General features: G+C 27.4%; 1 protein-coding gene across 2 annotated transcripts in view; it reads left to right on the forward strand.

The window, feature by feature from the left end:
- Window positions 1–4,481: 4,481 nt before the first annotated feature.
- Window positions 4,482–13,115, forward strand: part of LOC145292192 (sulfotransferase 6B1-like) — a 58,228-nt gene continuing 49,594 nt past the window's right edge. Inside the window, exon 1 of one of the 2 annotated variants that reach the window (XM_080138496.1) lies at window positions 4,482–4,963. In XM_080138496.1, the coding sequence (XP_079994622.1) occupies window positions 4,765–4,963 (199 nt within the window). In that variant the 5' untranslated portion in view covers window positions 4,482–4,764. Of the gene's footprint in view, window positions 4,968–13,115 lie in introns of both variants that reach the window. The other variant, XM_080138497.1, reaches the window with a different exon arrangement.

The raw sequence follows: 13,115 nt of genomic DNA on the forward strand, positions 1-13,115 counted from the left end.
AACGAGATGTAATAAGTCCTCGTACAGTATATCGATACTCTCTGGCTGACTGGAATAGCTTCCGTACATTTATATCTGATCCACCTGTGTTCCATGTTGAAAAAGGACATGTCCTTTATAGTATCAAACCACGGCCGCCAGGAGTAAGAAGAAGGCCTATTAATTGAAAAATGTCTGCATGCAATGTAGGTAAGATTTGTCAGACTGTCCGTACTATATTAGGACCATTAGAAAAAAAGCAATACAACATTTTTAAAAAGAAAAAGGAACACAGTTCGATTACTACTTAAACTGAACTTTATTCAATATCAAATATGAACATTACCTATGTAAAATTAAGTAATTTTTAAGCAATATACAAGTTAATACTGATAAAACTGAATTATGAATTTAGGAAACAAACAATTAAAGAAACATTAAACACATTTTTTGGCCTTCGGAACAAGATCACAGTGTAGTATCTATTTTTATGCTACACTTTACCTTTTCTGTCCTCGGTCGTTGGAGGAGAAATCTTTCATGACTGAGATTATTTTTGTTCCTATTGGACCATAAATATGCATGATCAGAACCTTCAGCAAGAGCCAAAGTTTCAGCTGCTAGTGCAGATTTTACTACTCTTTTTGTTTTCGAATTAAATTTTGAGTTTGTATTACCGTACACATAGATTCGAAAAATTGTTAAAACAAATATATACCAAATAAATGTTATAAAAGGCAAGATAAGTTACTCTTCTACCTATCTGGAAAGGTTTTTAGTGGTTTTACTCACTTTAAAATGTATATACCGTAGCTGGAGATCTTGTGGAGTAGACCTTTATGACATACCCTATCAAAGGCCTTTGATATTTCAAAAACAATCGGACAGAGCCAAACTCTTAACCAAACATTTTGCAGCTAATTCTACCCTATACGATCAGGGCTGCCAACCTTCTATATTTCCTTCTGTGCCTGAAAACACGCTATGCGACATACAAATATCTGTGTATGATGTTGCCAATGCAATCAAAACCTTGATTCCAGTAAAGCAACTGGCCCTGACGGCTTTCCAATTATAGTGCTGAAAAAACTTACACCAGAACTAGCTCCCATACTTACAAAGCTATTTAAGCATAGTCTTAAGGAAAATTGCTTCCCAACAGTCTGGAAAACCTCATCAGCATGTCCTATATTTAAGAATTCAGGTGATTGATCATCTCCCTCTCAGTACAGACCAGTCAGCCTTCTGTGCATCATGAGTAATTTACTGGAATCTGTGTTAAATAGAGAATTAGTCAACCACCTCACCAAAAATAATCTACTCAGTGACATGCGATATGGCTTCCATTCTGCTAGATCTAGAGCAAATGTGCTAACAGTTATATCTCATAGGATTAGCGAATCTCGCGACGGAGGCTTCCATTCTAGGACAATTGCTCTTGAAATATCAAAGGCCTTTGATAGGGTATGTCATAAAGGTCTACTCCACAAGATCTCCAGCTGCGGTATAACTGGAAATGTCTTCTCAATTATTAAATCATTTCTCTCTGATAGGTTCAGAAGAGTAATGGTTGACAAGATTACCTCAGGTCCTAACTTTCACGAAAATCACTCATCTAGCTGAAACGACTATCCCCCCATTCTTTATCTGTGCCTAAACCTAAATGTAGATTCCATGAACAAAGCTTTTTTCTTAGAACTGCACGCCTGCAGAACTCTGTTCCGTTTTCCTGCTTTGAACTGACTACAACATGTCTTCCATTCCAATGTGAACAAGCTCTTGATGAACCATCCTCGTAAGTGATCCAATCTACCAAATTTCCACTACTAACGATTACTAAGACATTTTCCCATTCACTACTGTACACTCATTAACCCTTATTCTCGAGTTGCCTCTGGGTCTTGATAAGTGGTGACTCCGTTGTAAAAAAAAATATTCGACACAGTTTTTAGAAATGAAGATGTACTTTTACATATTAGTAGCAAATGAAAACCTCACACAGCAGAAACAAAAATCTTTTAGCACAATAACTTTCTTTTTACAAAGGAGTCACCATTTATCAAGGCCCGAAAGCCACTCGAGGATAAGGGTTAAGGAGTGTATGGTAGTCAATGAGACAATATCGTAGTAATTATTAGTAGTGGAAATTTGGTAAATTGAATTACTTAAGGGGATGGCTCATCAAGAACTTGTTTACGTTAGCTTGAAGATGACCATATTGTAGTTAGCTGGAAAGCAGGCACACGAAACAGAGTTCCACAGACGAAAGGATTCATTTACATGGAAAACAGTTGGATGGTGTTCGAATGAGGAAATTGAAGAGTTGAAAGTTCTATGGGCTGTCAAAAGTTGGTCAGCAGTTATCTTCAGGCAAAGATTGTCGATGCTGGAGCGTCCAATGGACAGGGTCAGAAGAGAGAAGGGACGTCTTTTTTTATTGCTTCGAGGATTCTCTCTGCTGACCGACCATGATTCCCAAAGGTACTGAAGAAATCCCCCAGGGAACAGATGGAATCAATGCGCCCTGTAAGCTGATTGGCCAGTGTGTGACCAAATCACCTAGCAGGGACATCCTAAGTCTTTATTTTATTTAAGATTGCTACAAGATCTTCCACAACACAAATTTCTTTCGTCTCACTGCCAATGCACCAAGTTTTATCTTTTCAAGCTAAGCACGAGGGTAATTCTTATAAATGGTTGAACATTCGGTTATTTCTTCAAATTCATTGTCTGTCATCAATAAAATTTACTTTTCTATGAATATAGTCATTCTTAATGATATTGCCTTTCCCGGTACAATATCAAATATGTCTTATTGCGAATTTATTCAATGCTGTGCCATTTTTGTTTTTACTGTATCATGATTAATTCCCCGTTCAGGCTCATTTCATCAGCATCAAGGTTTTCAGATTCGCAATATATTGCTTTTTTTTTTTTTTTTTTTTCCACATTAGTGTATGAATTGTACAACAGATAAATTGGGGTGCTGTATATTTCCAGAAACTTAATGCTTTTTTTTTTCTCTAATATTTTTTTTTTTATTATCGCGTCAATTTCTTCGAATATCAGCTCTTCCAAATTTCTTGGATATAATATCATTGAAACTTTCGGCATCGCTCCGCACCCAGTTATTGCAAGGAACATGTCAATAATTGTCCGAAATTGTACGGTGAATGTGACTAACACTTCTACCCTCCACCTTATTCTCACTCTTCAATGTTTGAAAGGTTAATCAGACGGGAGATTTAACCGCCAATTTTGCATTACAGCTTTAGTTGTCCCTTGGACGTTGGACGTTGGACTGTCGACATGATCCACCGTTGCTCATGCATGTTTTTATTGGAGGGATCTCCACTAAAATATAATTCTTTTTCCTATTAAAAAATATGAACTTATCATTACTGAACTGCATTTGTTGGATTGAAATGTTTTACCAAGTTGTTAACAATTGTGGTAAAATAAATAACTAATAGGCTACTCCCGCCAGAGTGGACTACTATTTTGGCAATTTTCTTCACCGATGTCTCCCAAGAATTCCAGGTAGGGGAGCCTGGGGCAAAACGAGATAGCGGGGTAAAACGAGACTCCACAGATAACTAAGATATATATATATATATATATATATATATATATATATATATATATATATATATATAGATAGATAGATAGATAGATAGATAGAGAGAGAGAGAGAGAGAGAGAGAGAGAGAGCTCTTTTGCGAGGAGTCTGATCATTGTTTTATTCAGCCCCGTACATCGAAAAGAGGTAAGTATTCAAAAGTTATCTATTTTGATCTATTTTTATGGTTCTGCTGAAATCGTGTTCTTTCCGAAAAAGATACAGATTTGTCAAAAAAGAATTAACGTTCTGACAGATATTTCTATAGGCTATGGTAATAGATTAATCAGTTTGACCTACTTAAACCTGGCATTTGTGAGCTCTGTGAAGACTGACTTATTCAAACCAAGATCCGTCTCGTTTTGCCCCAAACGTGGGGCAAAACGGGACAATACAGTTAGCTGAATAAATCATCTGTATTTCTTTTGAAAATAATTTCTCATCTTTTTTTTTTTTTTTGTGTCATTGTTTTCCAATAATTTGAATGTTCAGTACACAGAATATGGTTTATATGTTAATGCTACCTTTGACTCGACAGTTCTTTTTCCCTTAAGTATCTCGTTTTGCCCCAGGTTCCCCTAGGTGTTTGTCGTTATTCGCGGTCCATTTCTGACGCGCCAGCCCTAAACGGATTATGCGAATTATTTCATTTTGCTCCCTTCACTTTGTTTATCTTTTAACTTTTTTTTTTTTTACTCTGGCTAGTGCCTCAAAGCATCTTATCTATGTTTTTACGTAGTCTGGATTGTCTAGTGTGTTCATGCATTCTATCGGCGACACCATTGTTATACCGCTGTAATCACGAGACTTGACACGAGATTAACACAACGATCACCAAATCTGTGCTCACTACTACCATAGCAATTGTGTTAGGTTATTTCCTGTCATCGTTATCTAACAGTGTTTTTCTTCTGTTCTATTTTCTCATGTTCTCTTTCATCTCTCTTTTTTCCTTTTTGCAGATATGTTATTGGGTTATCTTTTCCACCCCCCAACCCTTTCCCTCTCTCCTCCATATCACTGTCTCTTCTCGTATGCGTACTGAGTAAATAATTGGTTACGTCACTATTGCGCATTTCTGAACTTGTTACGCTGAAAGGGAAGAGAAGAAAAAAAAAAGCGCACAAGAAATTCGTTTTAGAAAGTGAACTCGTCAGCTAAGCAGAATGGCCCATGAACAAATAAAAAAAGAAATTGAAGAATCCCTTGAGCGCGTATATGATCGAGATGGGGCGTCTATGCCTTTTCTAAAATACAAGGATGTTCCATTCCCAAACATGCCGGCTCTGGCAGAGGCTTTGTCACGACTTCATGTGTTACCAGTCTACGAAGATGACCTCTTCATCTGTGCCTATCCATGCAGCGGCAAGTACTTAGATTTATACATTTATTATCTTGCTCGATTTAACTATATTATATAATCAGCTTCCCTTATCTAGTCCTTTAGTGCTCACATTTTATGAGCGATGTTTCTGACAAAAGGGAAAGAGTTACTGGTTTACGTAAGCCCCCCCCCCCAACTTACAATTTTTTTTTCCTTTTCGTCTTTTTTCAACTATTTCTGCGGATTAGTAACGATTGGACACTAAGCTACCAGATTATAAAAAAAAAAAAATTGGAAAAAAAATTAATATTTAAAGATTTGAAAAGGGGTTCAATTTCACATACAATATTCTAGTAAATCGATCCCCAATTTCTTGAACTAATTTATGATAGCCTCGTTTTGACGTTGGGTCCTTCAACCCCCCCCCATCCCCACCGTCATAATGATTATTATAATTTTGTGAGTTTTTTTACTTTGGGGAAAATTCGGTGTGTCCCCCCCCACTTCATTATTATTTTTTTATTTATGACTTTTTGAGAGATTATCTAGATTCCAAACGAGAGAACATTATGAATTTTGGAGTATTGGAGTATATGAATAAATCTTAGGACTCTACCAACACGGGTTTTTCTGTTAAATAATAGACTTTCGTCAATTTATACTACATGTCCAGGGCCACCCATCGTATTCCTGTTTTTAGCCATTTTGCTAGTACATATATCTCTGCAATATTCGTACCAGTGAATTGCAGATTTACACAAAATTCCATTCAAAGTTGTTGAACATGTCGCAGGTAGTTGACAGACAAAATAAAAAATTAACGATAATAACACCGATAAACTAAGGTGTGACCCTTCAAAGGAGGTCCCACTCCTTATTGAAAATTGTTTTTTTTTACACTTACAACATCTTCAGCAAACTTTATATAATTTGGCTTTTGAATAAGCCTGCATGGACATAGGATGCCCACATGAACAAAACTTGTTTTGAACAATTAATTTTTTAGCTTGACAGTATTGTACAGCTGAATCCTTGAAAAAGATTTTTAATAAATAATAATACCATAATAATAATGTCGGGAAGGACTAAAAGTCGTAATTAAAAAAAAAAAAATGACGGTAGCGGGGTGGGGGCGGTGGTGCAGACTGAACTTTCCCAAAGTAAAAAAATCACAAAATTATAGTAATCATCATGGCAGTGAGTGGGTGGGTCTGAAGAACCCAACGTCAAAACGAAGCTATCGTAAATTAGTTCAATAAATTGGGGATCGACTTACTAGAATGTTGTAATGTGAAATTGAACCCCTTTCCAAATCTTTAAATATTGTTTTTTTTTCAACTTTTTTATAATCTAGTAGCTTAGTGTCTAATCAATAATAATTCACAGAAATAGTTGAAAAAAGACGAAAGGAAAAAAATTGTAAGAAGAGTGCGGAAAGTTCACGTGAAACGAATTACTTATATTAATTCATTTATTGCGGACTCTTATTCTCATCTTTATTAGTTGTTGTTTCACGACGTTTCGGCCAACTATTCCTCTGGCCTTCGTCAGGTGGTAACCGCAACGGATAGAAACTTCGAATCTCTTAACTGCATTCTCAGCAATCACTGCCAACCGTAGGTTGGATTTTTTGATCTTATAAATCCACGTTTTATTTATTATCTGATCTTCCATAGTCGGGTCCGAAAACGTGGTGAGACGACAACAACTACGGATGGCAGTAATAAAAAAATAAATAAAACAAAAAATCGAGCGAAGCCAATATTAACTGAATCCATCGTTTGAAAAACAACAACAACAAATCTCTCTCTCTCTCTCTCTATATATATATATATATATATATATATATATATATATATATATATATATATATATATATATATATATATATATATATATATATATATATATATATATATATAACGAAGAGAAGAGAAGGGACGAAGAAAATGGGGAAGTCAATTGACCGGTTTTGCCCTCGCTTTATCAAAGCTGTATCGAGGGATTTGTGTTGGAAAAAAAAAAAAAAAAGACGAATGGGAATTTCTCCATGTCATTCAATATGGTAGACATTTTGTCGATATGATAATTTTGCAGACTTTATTCAACGGTCTAAGGTTGTTAATAAATTTATGTGTTCTTATGACATTAGCAACCTGTTTACTTGCGTCCCGATTTCAGAGACTATAGATATCCTACAAATTTTTTATATCGTAGTCAGATATCGCCTCATCCCATTTCTGAAAGTATATTCGCTGAGCTGATGAAATTTACCACTTCATCTATTGAATTCAGTTTCAACGCTATAATGTATCGGCAAATAGAAGGTGTATCGATGGGCTTATTTTGGTCCAATAATGGCGAATATTTTCCTAGGTTTTCATGAAAAGTAATTGCTTTCTGGACCCATGAAACCCTTGGTCTATTTTCACTATGTGGACGACACATTTTGCCTCTTCAATAATCAAATAGAGACAAATACTTTTTTCTCCTTACTTAATAGGATGCATCCCGTGTTACAGTATACTTATGAAGGAGAATCTAACTCGTCCATAGCTTTCCTCGATGTATTGGTAACAAAAACACCAGCCAGTTACCTTAAATCAATATACGGTAAGCCTACATTCACGGAACTGTATACACGCTGGGATTCATTTTGATCCAGAAAACGTAAGATAAATTTAATTTAGACCCTAACACATCATGTCCTTATGATCTACTAAAAATCAAAATTGGATGAGGAATTAAAAATACTGATACCCTATCCAAAAATGGGCGCCCTCTGGATGTGATTTGGTCAGTTATGCAAAGGAAAATTGCGGAGTCCTTTGTTACTAAAATTCCAATGGTTAATAAATGTCGAGTATATCTGCGTTTACCATGGCTGGGGACAGTTAGTGAGAAATTCGCAAAGCAAATCAGCTCAATAGTGCAAAATTATTATTTTGCTTCTAATGTGCGTGTAATGTTCTCTGTGAGAATGTTAATGCCATCCTCTGGAAAAGATGTTCTAGCCCACCATCATAGTAATAATGCAATTTTGAATGTAATTCCAGTGCCAACTATGTGGGTAGAACAACATTAAGATTGAATAGAAGAATCCGACAACACAGACCTACCAAAATCAGAAATGGGACATACCAAACAACAGACGTAGTTGCCAATACATAGTGGTTTTCAATTACTGACCATCTTATAAAAACCCGTCATGTGCAACAAACTTTAGCACAAACTCTTTTTCAATCCTGAGTCGTACTCACTCATTATTCCATTTAAAGATCGGGTCCTGGATATGACCTTAAAATATATCCAGTGGTGAGGCCCCAGCTTTAATTACCATTGCTCCCAGGTCCACTCTGACCCGGAGTGGTAGTACCTGTTAGGGTCCCAACTATGGGTTAAATAGAAACTGATTTGAAAACAGACAAATATATTCTATTAAAAAATTTGTCTTCAAAATCTTTGGATTCGGCATTAAATAACCCGAAAAGGGTTGATATGCCGTAAAACAAAAACAACCAACCAATCAAATCCATTTAAAGATCTTAGAGACTGTTCACGTTCGGTTGAGAAGGAATTCCCTCTGTAAACAAAAGGAATGCCTTTTGGGTGTGAGCGTGATTAGTTTCTAGGATGTTCGAGTAATACAACGTTGCTGTACTTTAATCGCTTTTCCCATTTTTCTCCCATACATAACGTAACACAACATTATTTTATTTGTACCTATTTTCAATTCCCATTCGTTCTTTTCTTCTCCAAAACAAATCCCTCGATATAACTTTGATAAAGCGAGGGCGACACCGGTCAGCTGACTCTCCCACTTTTTTCTTCTCTTCCCTTCACCCCGTTAACTTTATTTTAAACGATTTTAATCATGAAGTCTTCCCGTCATGATTTCGTTATATAAATTTTGTACCCCTCAAAGTATTATGATTATTTATATATATATATATATATATATATATATATATATATATATATATATATGATTTTATATATATATATATATATATATGATTTTATATATATATATATATATGATTTTATATATATATATATATATGATTTTATATATATATATATATATATGATTTTATATATATATATATATATATATGATTTTATATATATATATATATATATATATATATGATTTTATATATATATATATATATATATATATATGATTTTATATATATATATATATATATATATGATTTTATATATATATATATATATATATATGATTTTATATATATATATATATATATATATATGATTTTATATATATATATATATATATATATATATATGATTTTATATATATATATATATATATATATATGATTTTATATATCTATATATATATGATTTTATATATATATATATATATATATGATTTTATATATATATATATATGATTTTATATATATATATATATATGATTTTATATATATATATATATATATATGATTTTATATATATATATATATATATGATTTTATATATATATATATATGATTTTATATATATATATATGATTTTATATATATATATATATATATATGATTATATATATATATATATATATATATATATATATATGATTTTATATATATATATGATTTTATATATATATATATATATATGATTTTATATATATACATATATATATATATATGATTTTATATATATATATATATATATATATATATATGATTTTATATATATATATATATGATTTTATATATATATATATGATTTTATATATATATATATATGATTTTATATATATATATATATATATATATGATTTTATATATATATATATGATTTTATATATATATATATATATATATATATATAGATTTTATATATATATATATGATTTTATATATATATATATATATATATATGATTTTATATATATATATATGATTTTATATATATATATATATATATATATGATTTTATATATATATATATATGATTTTATATATATATATATATATATATGATTTTATATATATATATATGATTTTATATATATATATATATATATATATATGATTTTATATATATATATATATATATATGATTTTATATATATACTAGACCACCCGTGACCCGTTGGGTCAGTACGTTATATTAGCTATGGAATTCATGTATGAGCGTGACACTTGTGGCATAAAGAAAATAGTTTTTTTTTACATAACAGAAGCATTTCTATGAAAGTATATTAAAATGAAAAAAGAATATAGATAGATTTCTATGAGTCGTTCTGTTTATTATAATTGTTATTTTTTTTTAAATTACAGTTACTGAATTATAAGTGGTTGGTCATACTTATAGGTAAATATGCACTGAACAGGTATCATAATCCTTATTATAGTTAAATTCAAATTTTGATATATCATCTTTTAAATGAAATTGTTAGTTGAAAGTACAGAATAATAAAAAAAACACTCTCCACATGTTAATAATGGCTTTTTAAATAGAAAATGAAAATAAAATGTAACTTTTTTCATTTAATTTAAGCAAACATTCAGTACCCATTGTGTAAAGGAAAACACTATTTAATGTAATAGAAATGTGTGCATTTACCGATTCAGCTTTCCGTTTGGAAATGTAAGCAGACGACTTTAAAAAACATGGGAAGAAGAAAAAGAAATTTTTTTGTAATAACGCCCTCTAGTAAAAAGGTCTGCATTAGTTAAGGGGGATAACTCTATCCAGTTTTACATCGCTCTCTTTTTCTTTCTCTCACACATACACGTAACTATTTCTCGCGTACGTAACGAAAACAGAGGGAGTAGGAGTGTTGAAATCTATTAGAGGGAAAGTGAGAGGTGTTTTCTTTCCATAAATTGTATAGGGTAATATTTCATATTATTAATAGATTCATAGATAAATAGATTTTATAATATATATTATAATTATCTATGAATCTATGTATTATTTGTATATATAAATAACTATTTGATCAAATTAAATGAAATTGTTTGTATTAAAAGCGATATAAAAATTCCGGAATTGGAATAACGGATTGAAGACGTTGCTATTTACGCATGCGCAACCGGATGTTGAAAACCGGAAATCTGATTGCAAACATACAAGATCCATAGACTTTTAGTATTATATATATATATATATATATATATATATATATATGATTTTATATATATATATATATATATATATGATTTTATATATATATATATATATATGATTTTATATATATATATATATATATATATATATATATGATTTTATATATATATATATATATATATATGATTTTATATATATATATATATATATATGATTTTATATATATATATATATATATATGATTTTATATATATATATATATATATATATATGATTTTATATATATATATACATATATATATATATATGATTTTATATATATATATATATATATATATATGATTTTATATATATATATACATATATATATATATATGATTTTATATATATATATATATATATATGATTTTATATATATATATACATATATATATATATATGATTTTATATATATATATATATATATATATATGATTTTATATATATATATATATATATATATATGATTTTATATATATATATATATATATATGATTTTATATATATATATATATATATATGATTTTATATATATATATGATTATATATATATATATATATGATTATATATATATATATATATGATTATATATATATATATGATTATATATATATATATGATTATATATATATATATATATATATATATATATGATTATATATATATATATGATTATATATATATATATATATATATATATGATTATATATATATATATGATTATATATATATATATATATATGATTATATATATATATATATATATATATGATTATATATATATATATATATATATATGATTATATATATATATATATATGATTATATATATATATATATATATATATATGATTATATATATATATATATATGATTATATATATATATATATATATGATTATATATATATATATATATATGATTATATATATATATATATATATGATTATATATATATATATATATATATGATTATATATATATATATATATATATGATTATATATATATATATATATATATATGATTATATATATATATATATATATGATTATATATATATATATATATATATGATTATATATATATATATATATATATATGATTATATATATATATATATATATATATGATTATATATATATATATATATATGATTATATATATATATATATATATATATATGATTATATATATATATATATATATATATGATTATATATATATATATATATATGATTATATATATATATATATATATATGATTATATATATATATATATATATGATTATATATATATATATATATATATATGATTATATATATATATATATATATATATATATGATTATATATATATATATATATATATGATTATATATATATATATATATATATATATATGATTATATATATATATATATATATATGATTATATATATATATATATATATGATTATATATATATATATATATATATATATATATATGATTATATATATATATATATATATATATATATATGATTATATATATATATATATATATATATATATATATGATTATATATATATATATATATGATTATATATATATATGATAATATATATATATATATGATTATATATATATATATATGATTATATATATATATATATATGATTATATATATATATATATATATATGATTATATATATATATATATATATATATATATATATGATTATATATATATATATATATATATGATTATATATATATATATATATATGATTATATATATATATATATATATGATTATATATATATATATATATATATATGATTATATATATATATATATATATATATGATTATATATATATATATATATATATGATTATATATATATATATATGATTATATATATATATATATGATTATATATATATATATATATATGATTATATATATATATATATGATTATATATATATATATATATGATTATATATATATATATATATGATTATATATATATATATATATATGATTATATATAT

Source organism: Euprymna scolopes, chromosome 13 (assembly GCF_053919585.1).
Source record: "Euprymna scolopes isolate OS-2025 chromosome 13, ASM5391958v1, whole genome shotgun sequence".
NCBI lineage: Eukaryota > Metazoa > Mollusca > Cephalopoda > Sepiida > Sepiolidae > Euprymna > Euprymna scolopes.